Below are 20,654 nucleotides of genomic sequence, written 5' to 3' on the forward strand. Positions count from 1 at the left end.
GAAATGAGAGAGAGACACGCAGAATCCTCAAGGTTTGGAATGTGTCCTGGGCACAAAGCCAAAGCCACGGATAACGGCCATTGTCTCCTGGAGACAGAATTGTGTATTGAGTACTGTACTATTCATTGAAGCCCTCAGGGAATGAACAGAGTGGGCTGGTTGAGGGATTGCATCATCCCAACCTGATTGACATCTGAGACCCCGTGAGTAAGGATAAAACAGGGTCTGGGGAACAACCCCTTTAGACACACCAGGAGAAACACTAGAAATCCCGTGACAGCGTTTACTAGCGACAGCCAGTGGGGCTTGCATGCGTCCTTTTCCTTTGCCTAGGAATTGGCAGGCTTCCATGGAACGGCTTAGCTAAAGGACCAACTACAAAAACTGAACTCTCGAAGGATCGACATCATAAAAAGGAAAAGCTGGCAAGTTTAAAAGTCTCTCTCTTGACTCCAACCAAAGACTGCAGCCCGAATGAACTAAGTGACTTTAATATTTCCATTGGACAATACATTATCCCCTAGACAACGATAGAGCTATTTCTTATTGATTATTATTATACCCGCACTTTTAGAGTTAGTATTGACAACATATATTATCTGTATGTTTGCATTGATATTATTTTTGTGTATTTTTACCAATAAATACTGTTAAAAATAGTACCATCAGACTTCAACGAATCTCTCTATCTTTGCTGGTAAGTGACCCAGTTACAGGGTTCGTAACACCTATTAGAACCTTAGATCCATGCACTTTAAATACAGAATAACCGCTAGCAAACACAGCATTCTAACAGTAATAAGCTGCCTTTGTCAACACCAGCACAATTGCAACTTATATGCTTTCCTACTGAGTTTATTCAATCACTATCATAGTCCCTAAACCATGGTAGATCCTCTTAACTGTTTCACTTTTCCTTGAATGTGTCCTTAGGAATAATGCTGGATTCAGCCTTTGACTGCCTTCTCTACGTAATACTCACTTTGAAGCAACGGCCAAATAGCCATTTATCCCTTTTTTTTTCATTTTGGAAATTGAAATGATTACTTTAATTGTTTTTTCCCCAGTAACACACATCCATAACTTGTAAATATTTTAGTTCAAAACCATGAATGCAGATGAGGAGTAAAATATAACAAAATTGTAGCTGATCTCATACTGCTGGTAAAAAATTTTATTTGCACACATGATATGCTTGATCCTATTTTAATCTGTGAAACAAAATGGCAAGATGATAGCAATGATATTCATTATTTTGTTTTTAAAGTTTAAAATTCCAGTGGCTGCCAGTTACCTGCATCCGTTTCACCATGATTAGCTGTTCAACAAGTGACTGTGTATCAGACGTGAGATTGAGAGTTCCTTCCAACATAATCAGGGCATGAACAGTGGGGAATTCCATCTTGGTGTTCTGCTCAGTCTGAGCTGTTATGACTGGAACACTAGAAATAAATAATATTGCTTAATACTGCAAACAAAAACAGCATTTTGGTTAAACTTTATGGTAGAGCTATCAAAGCTGCTTTTACACAGAATCTAAATGTTTGAAAATGATTTTTTGACAAACGTCACTTTTCTGCAAATTAGTAATATGCACAACAATGAAAAAGAGGCCCATGTAAATCTGGAACAAATAACAAAATTACTTAGCAAATAACTTTGCTGTATTCCTACATTCCTCAAATTATTCCACTCTAAAAGGTATTATCAATTAATTATCTTTACTTATTCATTTCCAGGATACTAGTAAAACACCGCCTACATCTAATTGGTCTTGGAAAGTGAATGGTGAGCTGCCTTCTTGGACTGCTCAGTCCTTCTGCAGAATATACTCACACAATGCACAGGTGCAGTACATTTTGTAGAAGGCATAAACTTCAGCCACTGTGAATGGGCTGACTGGAATGTTTAGGATGACAAATGAATGCCAATGAAATGCACTGCTTTGGCTTGGATGATGCTGAACTTCATGAAAGCTGTTGGGAGTTACAGTCTGCCAGGAAAGTGGAGAGGATTCCATCATGCTCCTTATATGCCTTAGACATTCAGTGGCCACTTTATTGGGGACCTCCTGTACCTAATAAAGTGGCCACTGAATGCACGTTCATGGTTTTCTATTGCTGTATCCCATCCACCACAAAGTTTGACATATTGTGCATTCAGAGATGCTCTTCTGCACACCACTGTCATAATGTGTAGTTATTGAGTTACTGTTGCTTGAACCACTGGTCATTCACATGTGACCTCTCTCACATTAATAACACAAGAGATTCTGCAGATGCTGGAAATCCAGAGTAACACACACAAAATGCTGGAGGAACTCAGCAGGTCAGGCAGCATCTATGGAAATGAATAAATAGCTGACGTTTTGGGCTGAGGCCCTTCCTCAGGACTGAAAAGGAAGGGGAAGATACAAGAATAAGAAGATGGTGGGGGGGAGTGAAAGAGAGAAGGAGGAGGACAAGCTAGAGGTGAGAGGTGAAGCCAGGAGGTTGTGGGAGGGCTAGGATGTAGTAAGACGCTGTGAGGATAAGTGGAAAAGGGACAGGGCTGGAGAAGAAGGAATCTGATAGGAGAAGATAGTGGATTACTCTCACTAACAAGGCATTTTTGCACACAGAACTGTTGCTCACTGGATGTTTTGATTTTCATACCATTCTCTGTAATCTCTAGAGAACGTGTGTGAAAATCCCAGGAGATCAGCAGTTTCTGAGATACTCAAACCACTTGGTCTGGCACCAACAATCATTCCACGGTCATTCATTCAGATCACATTTGTCTATTCTGATATCTGGTCTGAACAACAAATGAACTTCTTGACCACGCCTGCATGCTTTTATGCTTTGAGTTGGCCAAATGCATTAGCGAGCAGTTATTCCAGTTTACCTAATAAAGTGGTTACTGTGTGTAGTTTTAGGTGTCAATTGAGGGGAAGAACACCAGCCTCTGAGCTGCTTCTGAAGTTGCAGTATTTGGTGATCCTCAAGAAATTGATGGTAGATGACTCAGCAATGTTAGTGAGAGCAGGCCTGAGTGTTCTTGGCAAAATGCAAGCTTGGTACAATAGAGTAGATTACTGGCGAGTATAATGGTCAGGACAAGTTCTAATATTTGTGGTGTTTGTGTTGGTTTACATACAGTACTACAGCGCAATATAACCTGACAGAATCATTATCTTACTCAATGTGTAGTTAAACTAGTGGAGTTAATCCAACTATTTAGCTATTGCGCAAACTGAATTCTCACATGGCAGAATGTGTCTACAGCCCTACAGCCAACAACAAATCCATCTCACCAATCTCCCAAACAATTGATGTACATAATTCGGGCATTCATAACCTGGGGAGGAGATGTACCACTGTAATGGAGAAATCTGGCACATTGTCAAGATAATGATTCTGAGTGTATGATTATGTCAGTCCATTTCCTGGCTAGTCTATACTAGCTTTCTCAATTCAGAAACCAATTCCCCGATGCTTATAAGGTCCATTAAGTAGGTTGTCTGGGCTGGGGGTGAACTTGTATAACTGAATGTGATATCTAGGCTTTGCTGATGAACAGATCATCAACAAAGCACAAGGCAGGGCTAAATAGGATGAAAATACTGCTTCATTCAAACTGTTTGAACATAGAATGAGTTGGGATTTGGAATCCATATTGACGGTGGGAGCTGAATAAGCCATTTAATACAACAGTTGAGTCTACAGAGGTGGAAGAATAGATCTGGTTGTTAACAGATTATATAAGAAAGACAACATGTATCCAATGTCAACACAGAAGGCCAGTTTTCATGTATTAATTTTATATACTACAAGGAATAGAGCCTAAAGCAGTATTATTGCAGCTGTTGTTTCATGATATGCTTGGTGCAAGGCAATATCATTTCATGACCTACGTACTGTTAAGATTACTATTTTTGGTACCTTCTCTTTCTAGATCATTCTTACTGTCAGTTATTAATTAACTTTGACAGTAATTATAATCTGGACATCATCATCATTGAAATTGTTTAATTAAAATTGAACTCTACACAATTACATTACCCAACTTTCCCAGTAATACATTATTAGGTAATTTTAGGTCAGAATAATAAAAATTACTGGGACACAAATTGCTAATAATCACATCACCACCTAACTCACAGGAGTTAATTTGTAATAATAGGACATCAGACTATATTCCAAGTAATAACATGGGTAGATGAAATTAAATGCATCACTTCTGAAGTAACTAGACGTGAAATTTCATGCAACTTTGATGGAATAATAAATTCCAAAATTAAATCTGAAAAATCATGTCAATTTTTAATTTTGAAATTGAATGCAAAAATAATGATCACACTATATATACACGTCTTTCCTGTTCTGCAACAAAAAGAAATGTAACAGATAATGAACAGATTTTAAGAGCAAGTTTTAACAATGGCCAATTTAAAAAACATACACCGTTATTTACAAAATATATTTATATATTTTAAAAATATATATAATATATATATATATATTACATATCCTCAGGAAGTTCCGAAGTTCTTTACAGCCCTGAGTATTTTTGAAATGCAGAGAACTACAATATGGAGGGGTCTGTTGGTCATTTTGCACGCAGCAAGGAGATAAACTATTTCAGTGACACTGATTTGAAGAACAGACATTGGCTAGGAGATGTGGAAGAATGCTCCTCCTTTTCTTCTCAGAAAGCAGTTCAGGCTTTCTTTATATCCAGCTAACGGATGGACCTTAGTTTAATACACAAAATGCTGCCTCCAATCCACTCTTCTGTCACTACCACCCTGGAGGATTAAGCTGAATTTTATGTCAAAACCTGAGAAAGATACTCGAGGACTCCCGACTTACAACAATAACTGACAAGTCTGATATTCCAAAACAGGACATGCTTTGCCACAATATTCTGGTGTTATACCTCTTCCAGTGTTTGAGATTATGAAACTTAATTCCAGAAACAAATGATCTGGGGGAATATCTAAAGTAGATTTTTCACATTCAATTTCAAAAGGTATGAGTGAACTTATTCTCAATTCAAATCCATTTGAACTTGTAAATGGTACTAACAGCTTAGCATGACAACAAAACAGGCAGCCTTACTTTCTAATCAATCCAATACATTCTTCCAGTCTCAACCTGAGCTGCTGATTGCTTATTTTATTGCAGTTCTCTGTTAGCTTAATGAAAGCCTGCTCCACATTTGCCCACGTAACTAAAAATGAAACACATGAACAGATTATAATCTTAATGCACATTTGAGACATCTTAACATTCAATATATAGCTGAGTACCATCACTGACATTTAACTGAGACTTTTTCAATGAGCGTATTGGAACAGGTTATGACATATATGCCCTGAATATGAAGATTAGAAATTGATGAAGATTACAAGGGAAAACCTAATTACACTGTAGAAAAAAACAACTAAATTTTCTTATTAAATTTTTTTGAAGTACAATAATAGAAAAAGGACGGGTGGATAGACAGATGCTGATCACAACTGAAAGGAAACAGTAGACATAAATAGATATTTTTCTGGTTGACAAAATTTAATAAGTGATTTGTAACAGAATTGGTTTTGGAGTCTCAACAGCTTGGTGTCTTTATTTCAGGAAAGGCCTTTTATTTAAGGTAGTTCATATAAGATTCACTAGATATATCCAAGGTATGGAGATTGCCTTGTAAAGGTAATCATTGGAGTTTAAAAGAATGAGAAACATCTTAATGAAAACAGATTACACTGGACAACAAAAATATTGCTTCCTGAATACCTTTAGGTGTATCTTCTGAATTTTGGGCTACTGATCATGAAAATCACCATGAAATGTCCCCATCATGCACCTTTTTTAATAAACTTATGTTTATTATTTCAATTCATAATTCAAGTCAATTAAAATGTTGCCTACAATGTAAGCTGGAAAGTTTCCTATCTTGTTCAGGCATGCTTGGGCATGCTTAGGCGGCCCGGCTGCTGCACTGCAGGACAGGTTTTAGTAATAATTATTGGGTTCAGGACTGTAAGGCTAGAATTTGCTATCACCAGGCACAAAAATTTCTATAAAGGATTTTGATATTTGAGACCGATGCTTCCCAGGATAACTGATGCCAAGATTAAGGAAAGCATTTTTGTTGGTCCACAAATCAAACAGGTCATCAATGACAGGCAATTTGAAGAATTTCTCGTAGGACCGAAGAAAATCGCATGGAAGGCATTCAAGGAAGTTGATGAAATTTTTCTCGGCATATACATAGCACCAAACTACATGCAGCTGGTTGAAAGCATGCTTCAAACATATAAACCCATGAAATGCAACATGTCACTAAAGATTCATTTTCTGCATTCCCATTTAGACCTCTTCCCTGCAAATCTTGGTGCTGTTAGTACGGGAATGGTGAAAGGTTTCACCAGGACTTTGCGTTCATGGAGAAAAGATACCAGGGCAACTGGAATCCATCAGTGCTGGCGAATTATTGTTGGACACTTAAGCGAGAAGCCTCAGACACTCAGGACAAATGAAAATCATTAACAAAATATTTTTAACTTAGTTTAACTATTGCAAAGAATCAGCACCATTATGCAATTAAACACATTATATTCAATAAAAGTTAATTTTTTGTTTCTCCAAATTCCAACGTGATACAAGTAGTCTGAAATTATATTTGTATTCATCTTAGAGCAGTCTATCATAAACAAAAAAAAATCTGAGGAAGCAACACCTTTGAAAAAATTTATTGTCCAGTGTTAGGACTTGACAGGGTAAATTCTCAGAGAATATTTCCCCTTATGGGATCGTCTATGATCAGAGGGCCCAGTTTCAGAAATAAGAGATTGCTCTTTTAAGATGGATAAAGAAAATAATTCTATGCTCAAAGGGTTATGAACCTTTATAATCCCTTGCTCCTGAGAGCTGTAGAGAGTAAGTATAAGTAAGTATTGAATATACTCAATGTTGAGATCAACAGACTTTTTAATTTGTCAGGCAATTAATAAATACTGGGATAGGGTGGAAAAGTAGATATAGAAAGTTGGATCAGCCATGATCTCATTGAATGGTAAAGCAGTTCAAATAGCTGTGTTCCTATTTAATCCTATCAAGTATTTGTGTTCCTATTTCTTGTCATCTTATGCTATCATCCTCTCTTTGCTCATTTAACATAAGGATGCTTTTTAGCTTAGCTCCAGCTATCTAGTTAGTTGGTAAGGGAATAGATTTTCAGATCTGCATCTTTGTAGTTTTTTAAAATGCAGCAGAGAAAATTATGCCAGTTTTAAAAATATCATGTTGTCTAGTACTGTGCCATGATTAGAAGGGGCTTTTGTAATCTGTCCGCAGACATTCTTCATGAGTAGACAGTCAATGCCCAGGGGGTTCAAACACTGGAGTGCATCATCAGTTGAGACATATGATTAGACAGCAAACTGGTGAGGAAATGTGTCAATTTTCACCTATTACACCCAAGGTCAATGAAGTTAACTACAGTCCTTCAACAGCTACTGATGTCTAGTTCATATCAGAGATGGACTGAAGTTCTGTGCCTTCTGAACTCAAGCTTAGTACCATACTGCATTCTCGTGCAATTAACTCATTACACCATCAAAAGTGAATTCTTTTACATAGAAAGTGGAGTAAAGGTATTAATTTATGAATGTCAGTAATTCAGCCCAGCACATGTACCTTGCTCTTCCAGCCTCGCAATATGAAGAAGAGCTCTATTCTTCCTACTATTCACAATATTCTCAATTCGATTAACACAAAGTTGGAGTTGTTCTTCCCCTGAAGCCGCATCTGGTCCCTCCTTCAGCCTTTCAGTAAAATGTGTAGCACACTTCAGCAACCATCCCAGCGTGCTTAGCAAGGCTCGACAGAGATTTATGCATTCTTCTGCTTTGCCATGACAGCTAAAGGATTAGAAAGCACCATTAGGCCTTGACATAGAAAGCTTTGAAAATAATTCAGTTATGTAGAAGCGCAGAGAGAAATGCGAATTTCTTAGTATGTCTAAAAATATTTACATTTGGTCACTTGAAAAATTAAGGGTGGTGACATACATAGCAGATTTGCTGCTGTGAAGATAATAAACAAATGAAGACTATTTTGGTCACGTACCCATGAGCAGGCACTGATGGAAGGTACGTGCCCAAATCATAATTTTCTTCATCTTCCTTTACTGCTGCATAAATATTTATAACTCTCTTGATCTTTCCTCATAGTTGAAATATTAAAGGTCTTTTGTGGTTTTGTTGCAATCTTTTCTATCAATAGTATTGTCATACTGCACTTAAGGGCCAGGAAGTAGTGAAGAATGGAAGAACAATTCAAAAAGGTATGAACGACTACTGACCTGAGTCGATCACAAAACATATCCATTAGTTCCAACAGAGCTTTAACACACAATTCCCTGGAGTAATCTTCAAACTGAAACAAAACATTCTATTAAAATCAGTTACTCATTGCAGATATAGTAATCTTTGAAATATAATGATCATGTCTCTTTGATATAGTAATTAGAACAAATGACGTTAATGAACATTGGAAAACAATATATCTGCCTGCGAGGAAACAAATCCATTCAAAACTGTACTGTTTGCCTTCATTTTTTAGAGGAACAGAGAAGTAAGATAATTCCAATTTCCTTAAAAAAAATTAAAAGGCATAAAATACCAGTTCATTGGTGTTCAAGAGATTAGCTTTGGTTGTAAATTCTTCATCAAAAATGATAAAATAACCCCCAAATGAATAAATTGAAATAAGTCAGATGTCATTAAAAGAATGGCATCACTAAACCAACTCAGATATTATGAATAATACATATTAATTGATATTCTGTGTTTAACTGTCTGTACAGATGTTTCTTTAAAGAAATAAATGGGAATAAGGTGAAAACCTACAAATGGTATACATTGATGTAGCCACAATCTTACCTTCTACTGTAGTCACTGAAAATATGCTACATACTAGACTTCAATTGATATCTTAAAATAAATGTATCAAAAGCACCAAACAAACTTTTCAGACACAATTACCACCAAAATATAGTTATGACATTTAGTTAGTTAATGCTTCATCTTCACTCCAGACCACAAGTAGGGAAAGATAGACAGGAAGAGTAAACAGTATGGATTCTAATTCCTGCATATCATAAGCATAATTGGTTATGTTTCATATTTCTGCATTCTAAAATGACCCTATTAATTCAAATACAGACCTTTGCAATAGCAGACATTACGCTTGCATAAGACACCATCTGCAAAAGCAAGCACAAAAAATTCAGAGCCCAGAGTAAGAGTCTTTCTGAACATACTTCTAGTTATAAAAGCACTAGACTCTTAACAATTAACTCACTGGATACTCCTTCAATGTCTTTGTAATAAAATTAACAAAATAATTTTAAGTAAGTTGGTGAGAACAACATTGAAAAACAACTCAAAAACAAGATGAGTTTTTAGCCTCCATTTGTGCCAGTCTTTTTTTCCTTGTGTAACATGATAATGAACAACTAAAAGAGAGGGGCTTTGTAAATGGTATATTTTTTTAATTAGCAGAGAATTCAATAAGATGGATGACAGAATTTCTGCAGCTGAGAATCCTGCAAGCTTTCTTAAGTATTTCATGTTGACACTTCCACATTGACGTGAAGCAAATGCATCATAACAGCCATTAGTTTCACAAATGATAGCTAATCATACCCACATTGTCAACAAGAAGCACTTAACCTTTAGCTAAATACTATATTTGTGTAGTTAGAAATACAGGTGAAAAGCAAAGTATTTAGCAAAAAAAAATGAATAGAACACATGGTTGTAATGAATACATCTACCAGGTTCTCCTGGAATATCCCTCTCATTTTTCTTTTTAAAATTATGCTACAAATCCTTTTGCAAGTTAATACACTTACATGGTCTCAGTCAAAAATCTTATTGCAAGGATTTCTACTTTCTGGCCCATAGCTTGAACACCATGCAGCTGTAAAACCCCACATGAAAAGCTGAATTCTAAGTTTCCACAGTTTGCTTGTTGAATTTAAACAGATCCTTGTCCTGCTTTATCACTGGCAAAAGAAAGCTTTTCTAACATTTAGGTGGTTAGTTAAGTTGATGGAGAAGATCCTGAGAGGCAGGATTTATGAACATTTGGAGAGGTATAATATGATTAGGAATAGTCAGCATGGCTTTGTCAAGGGCAGGTCGTGCCTTACGAGCCTGATTGAATTTTTTGAGGATGTGGTTAAACACATTGATGAAGGGAGAGCAGGAGATGTAGTGTATATGGATTTCAGCAAGGTATTTGATAAGGTACCCCATGGAAGCCTTACTGAGAAAGTAAGGAGTCATGGGATTCAAGGGGACATTGCTTTGTGGATCCAGAACTGGCTTGTCCACAGAAGGCAAAGAGTGGTTGTAGATGGGTCATATTCTGCATGGAGGTCGGTGACCAGTGGAGTGTCTCAGGGATCTGTTCTGGGACCCTTACTCTTTGTGATTTTTATAAATGACCCGGATGAAGAAGTGGAGGGATGGGTTAGTAAATTTGTTGATGACACAAAGGTCAGAGGTGTTGTGGATAGTGTGGAGGGCTGTCAGAGGTTACAGTGGAACATTGATAGGATGCAAAACTGGGCTAAGAAGTGGCAGATGGAGTTCAACCCAAATAAGTGTGAAGTGGTTCATTTTGGTAGATCAAATATGATGGCAGAATATAGTATTAATGGTAAGACTGCTGCGCAGGTTGACTCTGTGGTTAAGAAGGCATACGGTGTATTGGCCTTCATCAATCGTGGAATTGAATTTAGGGGCCAAGAGGTAATGTTGCAGCTATATAGGACCCTGGTCAGACCCCACTTGGAGTACTGTGCTCAGTTCTGGTCACCTCACTACAGGAAGGATGTGGAAACCACAGGAAGAGTGCAGAAGGGATGTACAAGGATGTTGCCTGGATTGGGGAACATGCCTTATGAAGACAGGTTGAATGAACTTGTCCTTTTTCCTTGGAGTGACAGAGGATGAGCGGTGACCTGATAGAGGTGTATAAGATTATGAGAGGCACTGATTGTGTGGATAGTCAGAGGCTTTTTCCCAGAGCTGAAATGGCTAGCATGAGAGGGCATAGTTTTAAGGTGCTGGGGAGTAGGTACAGAGGAGATGTCAGGGGTAAGTTTTTTACTCAGAGAGTGGTGAGTGCGGTGAATGGGCTGCCTGCAACGGTGGTGGAGGCGAATACAATAGGGTCTTTTAAGAGACTTTTGGATAGGTACATGGAGCTTAGAAGAATAGAGGGTTACCTATAGCCCTCTAATTTCTAAGGTAGGGACATGTTTGGCACAACTTTGTGGGCCAAAGGGGCTATATCGTGCTGTAGATTTTCTATATTTCTATGTTTTTATGTTTACTCAGTACGAAGAAATCAACAAATCAGCTCAATAAAAAAATAGAATGCTAACATGACTGACTGCTCTGAGCTGTATGCATTAGACACCAAAATTTTAGAATTACAAATGGTTCACAACCTGAAGCTTGATTTCCTTTGTTTACTGAGTTTTAAACCCATTACCTGTGAACTAATTGCATACTTCAAATAGGACATAATCAGAGGATTTGGTGATGGGCCAACCAAGGCTTGCTCCAGCAAATGATCTGGAAGAAATTCAAGAAAGATTGGAACCATTTTATTTACAGTAAATATCAGCAATCTGTAAAGTTTTGAGTACAAGATGCACCCCATAACACTACCAATGAAGCACTAATGCCCAAGATTATTGGAATTTATCCATCAAAATGAAACAATAATTTATTTTACTTAGATACAGACAGAACAATTTACAATGACCAATTAACCTACTAACTGATACATCTTTAGACTGAAAGAGGAAACTGCAGCACCCGAAAGAAACCCATGCACTCACGGGAAGAACATACAAACTTCTTACAGTGAATGCTGGAATTGATTTCTGAACTCCAGGACGACGCAAGCTGTAATAGCGTTGCACTAATCACTATGCTACTGTGGTGATCTAATTAAATGGAAACCTAAAGGCAGTTTCCAACAGTAAGTGAAGCCATCAGATTTCTGAATGGACAATGAAAGCATGTACACTACCTCAATTTTTTTCTTTTTTTTGTTCTCTTTCTGCATGACTTATTTTATTTAATTTCAAATTATATATTTCTAAATTGTAATTTACTTTTTTTATTATTATGTATTGCAATGTACTGCTGCCATAAAATTTCATGATATATGCCAGTGGCATTAAACCTGGTTCTGAAATTAAAAAAATATCTGCGGACATTGAGGAAAATGGTAGAACTACTTGGCAAGTTAGGCAGCATATGTGCAAAGCAAAATTGATAGAATTAACATTTCAGGTCAAAGTTTGCCATGTCATTACACATTAATGCCGTTGTACTATTTGCTATATAATGAAGTTAACTTCAGATTCTGGAGCATAATCACGATTGGTGGAACAATTTCTCATTAGCTCCACAATTGTGAAACATTTGTTGGCTGCAAGATGCAGCATGAAGGTGTAAGAACAACGATGCAGCCTTGTAATACATTCATCTTCATTGCCTGGCTCTGTTGTACATCCACAATTTAGGATTATGGCTTGCAGACAATCAGAAAACAAATGTAAAAGAAATTCTGTGGACAACTGAATTTGAGGAGAGGACCACATAGTCCATAAGATATAGGAGCAGAAGTGGGCCATTCAGCCCATCGAATCTGTTCCTCCCTTCAATCATGGGCTGATCCAATTCTTGCAGTCATCCCCACTCCCCTGCTTTCACCCCATACCCATACCCATACCCTGGCTAATCAAGAACCTATCTACCTCTGCCTTAAATATACCCAATGACTTGGCCTCCACAGCCACTCGTGGCAACAAATTCCACAGATTTACCACCCTCTGACTCAAGTAATTTCTCCGCATCTCAGTTCTAAGGCATCCTTCAATCCTGAAGTTGTGCCCTCTTGACCTAGACTCCCCTACCATGGGAAGTAACTTTGCCATATCTAATCTGTTCAAGCCGTTTAACATTTGGAATGTTTCTATGAGATTCCTCTCTCATTCTCCTGAACTCCAGGGAAAACAGCCCAAGAGCTGCCAGATGTTCCTCATACGGTAACACTTTTATTCCTGGAATCATTATTGTGAATCTTCTCTGAACCCTCTCCAATGTCAGTATATCCTTTCTAAAATAAGGAGCACAAAACTGCACACAATACTCCAAGTGTGGTCTCACGAGTGCTTTATAGAGCCTCAACATCACATCCCTGCTGTTATATTCTCTACCTCTAGAAATGAATGCCAACATTGCATTCATCTTCTTCACAACTGACTCAACCTGGAGGTTAACCTTAGGGTATCTTGAACAAGGACTTCCAAGTCCCTTTGCATCACTGCATTTTGAATTATCTCCCCATCTAAATAATAGTCTGCCCATTTACTTCTTCCACCAAAGTGCATGACCATACACTTTCCAACATTGTATTTCATTTGCCACTTCTTTGCCCATTCCTCTAAACTATCTAAGTCTCTCTGCAGGCTCTCTGTTTCATCAACACTACCCGCTCCTCCACCTATCATTGTATCATCAGCAAATTTAGCCACAAATCCATTAATACCGTAGTCCAAGTCATTGACATACATTGTAAAAAGCAGCGGCCCCTGTGGGACTCCACTGCTAACCAGCAGCCAGCCAGAATAGGGTCCCTTTATTCCTACTCAGTTTTCTGCCGACCAGCCAATGCTCCACATGTACTAGTAACTTCCCTATAATTCCATGGGCTCTTATCTTGCTAAGAAGCCTCGTGTGCGGCACCTTTGCAAAGGCCTTCTGAAAATCCAAGTACACCACGTCTACTGCACCTCTTTTGTCTACCCTGCTTATAACTTCTTCCTCAAAGAATAGCAGTAGGTTTGTCAGGCAGGATTGCCTCCAGGTACTCCATAATCTCATCCCTAACAATTGATCCCAACAACTTCCCAATCACTGGCATCAGGCTAACGGGTCTATAGTTTCCTTTCTGCTGCCTCCCAACCTTCTTAAATAGTGGAGTAACATTTGCAATTTTCCAGTCATCCGGTACAATGCCAGAATCTAGTGATTCTTGAAAGATCATCGTTAATGCCTCCGCAATCTCTCCAGCTACTTCCTTCAGAACCCGAGGGTGCATTCCATCAGGTCCAGGAGATTTATCCACCTTCAGACCATTAAGCTTCCAGAGCACCTTCTCATTCGTAATTTTCACTGCACAAACTTCACCTCCCTGACACTCTTGAATGACCAGTATACTGCAGATAACTTCCACTGTGAAGACTGATGCAAAATACGCATTCAGTTCCTCTGCCATCTCTGCATCTCTCATTACAATATCTCCAGCGTTATTTTGTATTGATCCTATATCTACCCTCAAAACTCTCTTTTACCGTTTATATACTTAAAAAAGCTTTTAGTATCTTCTTAGATATTAGTCGCCAGCTTCCTCTCATAATTCACCTTTTCCTTCCAAATGACCTTCTTAGTTTCCTTCTGCAAGTTTTGAAAAGCTCCCCCAATCCTCTATCTTCCCACCAGCTCTGGCTTCCTTGTGTGCCTTCTCTTTTGCTTTTACTTTAGCACTGACTTCACTTGTCAGCAATGGTAGTGTCCTTCTTCCCTTTGAAAATTTCTTCTTATTTGGAATACATCTGTCTTGCACTTCCCTCATTTTTCACAGAAATTCCAGCCACTGCTGCTCTGCTGTCCTTCCTGCAAATGTTCCTTTCCAGTCAACTTTGGCCAGTTCCCCTCTCATGCCAATGTAATTTCCTCTATTCCACTGAAATACCAACACATTGGATTTTATCTGTTAGCTTTTGTGCGAGGGAGGGGTTGGGGGTGTTTGGGGTTTTGAGTTTTTGTATCTTTTTCTTTACGAGTGGGAGGGATTGATGCCTTTCTTTCAACTACTTGTATGGTTTTCTGTATTATATGGCTATCTGGAGAAGAGGCAAATTTCAGAGTTCTATTTTGCATAAATACTTTGATAATAGTTCAATAGTTCCATTTAATATCAGAGAATGTATACAATATACAACCCAAAATTCTTACTTTTCACAGACATCCTTGAAACAGAAGAAAAATCCCCAAAGAATGAATGACAGAAAAAAACAAAAGAACCCTAAAGCTCCCTGACCCTCACAAGCAACAGCACCAACCCTCACCCCACTTATTCTAGCATAAAGCATCTTCATTCCCACCATCCACTATGCAAGCAAAAGCAAAATCACCAGAGATCATGGTCTATAGTCCATCAAAAAGTAAATGTTCACTCCAACACATTGACATCCCACAGGTTCCCTCTCTCACTAACAAGGGAGAGACAGACTTTGCTCCTTCCACAGCGACAGGGAGACAGTCACTATTTTAACGTTACAGTCAGTCGGAAGTGTTGCTTTTTTATTTCGAGTTCCCTGACTTGAGAATCAGCAAACTGGTTACTGAGTGCAGAGCCCTCCGACGGCTTCCTATCTTCAATGTTCTGGCTCCTGCTACACTTCAGTAAGCAACACCTCTGAAAATTTGTGTCCACAGGGCCACGCAGGCCTCAAAGGTGGCCAACTTGAGGCCAAATCTGGGCATGCACAAAGAGGATATTATCTTTTGAACTAAAGATTAAACTGACAAATTAAAGAGATTCATCTGCTCGCTCATGGTCTAATGGTATTTTTTCAAAGACAGAGGAATTATCTAATGTGTCCTCACCAATCTTTATCCCACACTCAGCGTTACTAAAAAGCAGGCTTTTTTGTAATAATCGCATTGATTTTTGAGAGACATGCTCCATTTTTATTTAATTAGCACAGGAACAGTACCACTTTGGTTGCAAACCTTTTTGGTATGCAAGAGATGTATAAATGCAGTCCTACTTTCAGAGCATAAAAACGTTAGGAAATCCATGAAGTATATCATTTCTTTTAAGACAGTCCCTCTAAAACAGGGGCTCCCAACCATTTTTTATGCCATGGGCACCAACTATTAGTCGAGTGGTCCATGGACCTCATGTTGGGAACCCCTGTTAGACGATGATTTGCTTCACTTCAGTCTAGTTTTGTATGTTCTGGCATGGTTAATGGGGCCAATGTGGGAACAGCAGAATTACTCAGAGAAGGAGCAGGCGGCATCTCACAGAATAAGAAGGTGAGCAGAGATAACACATTCCTCTGTCTATTCACCTTAAGCTTTTCTGGGCTCTTGATGCAAGAACTCGAGATATTCTCCAATCTGAGCAGTCATACCCCAATGTTGACATCAGTTGTATTTTTTCCAGGAAGGCTTCTGAAGCATACTTGAATCTTTTCCACTGCCTTCCTCACAATCCCTTCCCACAACAGACACAGATAAGTGTCTGTTTTGAGAATCTGGTGTAGGGCACATGATCAGTTGACTGTAATTAGAAGTTCCATGTTGCGTATATTGTTTTGGAACATAACATTGATGTTGGCTGGCTTATTCTTCCAATTGGAACATTGAGATCAAATGAAAAAGCTGCTGAAACTCATGCTCTAGGTACAGTCATTGGGCAGTTAAGCGAGGCTATTGCAATAAGGCAGAAGCTAGTATGCAGTGACTTGAAAATAAATAGTAGGAACCCGAGTGTAGCTCAAATAGTGAATACAAAGAAAATTCTCAAGAGATTATAACTGAAAATTAAGCTGTTGGAAAGATATTTTGAAGAAGGAACTTTATTTGTAACGTTAACTTATATGTCAGACAACGTGAACACTTCTGACATATTCTGCATATTTAACACAATCACATATGGATATCCAATTAGACTGTTGCACATTAGCTGCCAAGATAATTACAAAAAGATGATAAAATAAAATGTTTGACTTATTTTCTAATTCAGTTTAAACCAAATGTTAATTCTCATTCGCTTCCACTTTCAGATTCTGAATAGCTGAGCAATCCCATCTCAAAAGCTGCAGAGTCTTACCTGAGAGTCCGAGAAGGTCCCAGGTTGGCCCCCTTGGAAAGAGTTTTTTCATATTTATGGCCCATTGAAAATCTGCCCATCTCTCCTTCCAAGCCTGGAGAATGGCCTGCCTTAGATTTACCACCTTCATCTGTGAGCCCTATAATCAATAACAGAAAGGGGGAAAATTAAAAAAAACATTTCCACTGTGTCAATATGCCAATTTTGTTACCCACATTGAAATGTCATCAGCTTAGCCTTCAGCATTATCAGGGGGGAATCACACTGAACTCGGCCTGTGTCTAGTGTTCAGCTCTTAATGAGTTTCCAGCCTTGTGCTGTTGAAATGCATTTTCTACTGATTCTGATATTTAGAAATAGTTACAAAAATAATTCAAGATGAAAAATAAAATAAATTCAAAAGCAAATTGGATACGTGTAACTTACTTGGAAATAGCAACTCAAATTAAAATTAAGCAAAAAACAAAAATAACATACTTTTTTAGTGAGTCTGCAACTTTACTACTTAACTGGGTATGGAACATGTACCAGAAAGCAGGGCGGCAGACACAAATTGAATGTCACCTCTCAATCAGCTGAGTATATTGCAGAATGACTCTGGACTTGGTGCTGAATTCAGAGTGGGAGATGAGATGAAACTTCAGCACATTTGAACTGCACTGTGAACTGGCCCACTACACATTTTGTTCTAAGTTGTTTTCCGAGCAACACACACAAAATACTGAAGGAACTCAGCAGGCCAGGTAGCATCCTGGAAAATAGTACAGCCTGCCAAGTTCCTCCAGCATTTTGTGTGTGTTACTCAGATTTCCAGCATCTGCAGGTTTTCTCTTGTTTACAGTATTGTTTTCTGGTTGGGGAGGATGTAGACATTATAAATCAGGCTTTTTTATGAAGATAGCAGAATTAGAAGTTCATCCCCGACTTCATTTTCAATTTCTCAGCTGAAAAACCATCCTAAAAGTACAAATAGTGTTTTTCCACACTCAAGTTTATAATTGGAATGCATTGTTTTGGCTTTAAAGACATTTGATGCTACAGATAATCAAATAAATTGAGAGCAGAATCAGCAAAATATACAATGGGTAGATAACTTACCCACCACACCTGGGTCAGAACTTTGCTTTGCTACTCAAGACCACTGCAGTCTCCATTACCACACAGATTTCCAAATCTCTTTGGCAGGCTGGTTTCCTCAGCATCACTACCCACATCTTCTTTCACTAACATCTGTAATACTTTGCTTCACCTATACAAAGCACATCAGTTGCTTCTGACAAAGTCTCTCTTCAGCCCTACCAACACCCTTTCTTCAGTTAATTCAGTCCAATGTTTCTGAAGAACACCAGGATACATTTATAGTTAAATCAGTGTTATTGTTTGATAGCTACCTACTTGGAAATTTGAACTATTACAAATTACATTTATTTATTTGGTATATTTTTTGGTTTAGTTTTTCTGTAAAGACACAAGATTGTTAACACTGAAGTGGTTTCAAGTGGCCACATTAGGACCGGCATAAGGCCATTCACTGGATCATCCTGTTCAAGCCTTTTGTGAAACAATCCTTTCACTAGTTTACCATTTTTACCTAGTAATCTTGTAAACTACTTTCCCTCAATTGAGTGCCCGATTCCCTTCATAAAGGCCCAATTAACTATTCGTACCAATTTTAGTCACTCACCAAACTACCCTCACATTCCCTTTATACTTTCAACGCAAAACATTAAATCAATGTAGTTTCATCTGTGATCCTTCCACCAACTCATTTCTATATACCCTATGGAGATGAGCTTGCATATCTCTATCAAATCACTTCCGAATCATCTTTGCTCCAAGGAGAACAAACTCAGCTTCTACAGTTTACATCTTGCAGCTGGAATTCCTCAAGTCTGAAACCTCTCTAGCAAATTAGCAGCCTTGTGCAACCATTGCATAGTAAATTAGGTAAAGCTAGTCAAACTTGTATTGCTTTCTCTGGAGTGTCAGAAGCTAAGGAAGCTGATAAAGCTCTTAAATTATGATTGGTACAGATAGTGTGAACTGCGAGCACAAGATATTCTGCAGATACTCGAATTCCAAAATGGCAGGTGATAGGTGAAACCGGGTGAGGGAGAAAGGTGAGTGGGTGGGGGAAATGAATTGAAAAGATAGGAGGTGATAAGCAGAAAAGGTGAAGGACTGAAGGAGGAATCTGATGCAGATCATGGGAGAAAGGGAGATGAAAGAAGAGAGAAGGGGGATGGGAGGGGGAGGAATGACTGGAAGTCAGCAAAATCAATTTTCATGCCATCAGGTTGGAGGCTACCCAGACCATTCTCTCCATGATAGAAATATGATGGGCAAAGAGGATATGCATTTAAAGAGAGAGCAGGAAAGTTTAAAGATATGCGAGGTGAATTTTCTTTTTACACAAAGAATGGTAGGTGCTTGGAATTGGCTACCAGGGCTGGTGTTGGAAGTAGATGTGATAGTAGTATTTAATATGCAGGGACTAGATAGATATGGGTCATGTGCAGGCAGAAGGGATTTAGTTAATTTGGCATCGTGTTCAACACAGACATTGTGGGCTGAATGGCCTGATCCCGTCCTGTTGTATGAGAGGGGAGAAATTGGTGGTGATGGGCATAAGAGAAGAGTCGGAAGACGAGTATGGTCAAAGCTAGGAGTCACAATTGTGACCATGACAAAGGAAGAAGGGAGGTGATAATTTTGCTTTGACCAGTTGGTGTTCCGATGGATTGTTCTATGTCCTACGATACCAAGGCGCCCTTGTAGGTGACACTTTGGGAAGTGATGCTAGAGTAAAACGGAAGACATTGTGTCCCTATCCTCAGATGTCTGGTTCGTTGTTTTGAAAGCATAAAGTTATGCTCGTGAACATTCCTTCCCCCCACCTTAGTAAAGATAAGATAACGCGGATAAAACTGCAGCTCCGGGCACTTTACCTGAATATTTCTGTCTAGATCGAAACAATCTACGCCTCAAGCAAAACACTCCGCCATCTTATTCAATTACCAACACGGACAAACAACGACCACGGCAATTGGGCGAACACAGACCAAGTCAAGCCAATCAAGTCAATGAGGTGACTGCTGCCCCGATGTTACCTGGGAGTTGTAGTCGATCTGGCCCCGAGTTTACCCGAAGGGCGAGTACTTGAACGACATTTCCCAGAGCGCACTGCGAGTAGCTCTCTGTCACCTGCGCTGGAAGCTGTGAGCTGGTGAGTCAGATTGCTTTTGCTTTTGAAAATACATGAGATCTAATTTTAGTATATTGTGTAGTATTTGTCTGCAGATTTCTGTGTATTGGGGGACGCGCATGGTTTTTATTTGCCTAAGATGCCCGTGCTTAACCGGTTTATAAAATGACCTGTGCTGCTTCTTTTCTCATTAATATTGGCGGAGGTCCAAAGATTTCGGTTCATTTACTCTTTTAAACACTTGTATCGCTCCCGTGGTTTCCTCGTCCTTCTTTCACATTTGATAGTGATTTTGAAATACTTGCATTGCTAACGGTACTAACGAAGATTGTTCCCTGATCCTCCACCCTGCCTGCAGGTTGGATGCAGCAACAGACGTGCTATTGATTCTGTTGCGCTGTGCGCTTCCCGGGAAATGGGGTCAACTTGCCTTTTTTTTGGGTGTGAACATACACGACAGTCCGTGT

The 20,654-nt window shown here is 38.7% G+C and overlaps 1 protein-coding gene across 2 annotated transcripts in view; it reads right to left on the bottom strand.

The window, feature by feature from the left end:
* The window catches only part of med24 (mediator complex subunit 24), a 95,584-nt gene extending 75,576 nt beyond the window's left edge, over positions 1–20,008 (bottom strand). For both annotated transcript variants that reach the window (XM_059956404.1, XM_059956403.1), the window contains exons 1-8: positions 19,931–20,008; positions 16,983–17,121; positions 11,553–11,635; positions 9,211–9,249; positions 8,347–8,420; positions 7,680–7,903; positions 5,103–5,214; positions 1,295–1,442 (exon numbers count right to left, since the gene is read on the bottom strand). In XM_059956404.1, coding sequence (XP_059812387.1) covers positions 1,295–1,442; positions 5,103–5,214; positions 7,680–7,903; positions 8,347–8,420; positions 9,211–9,249; positions 11,553–11,635; positions 16,983–17,112 — 810 coding nt within the window. In that variant the 5' untranslated portion in view covers positions 17,113–17,121; positions 19,931–20,008. The remainder of the gene's footprint in view (positions 1–1,294; positions 1,443–5,102; positions 5,215–7,679; positions 7,904–8,346; positions 8,421–9,210; positions 9,250–11,552; positions 11,636–16,982; positions 17,122–19,930) is intronic.
* Between the last annotated feature and the right edge of the window lie 646 nt (positions 20,009–20,654).

Source organism: Hypanus sabinus, chromosome X1, assembly GCF_030144855.1.
Source record: "Hypanus sabinus isolate sHypSab1 chromosome X1, sHypSab1.hap1, whole genome shotgun sequence".
Taxonomy (NCBI): Eukaryota; Metazoa; Chordata; class Chondrichthyes; order Myliobatiformes; family Dasyatidae; genus Hypanus; species Hypanus sabinus.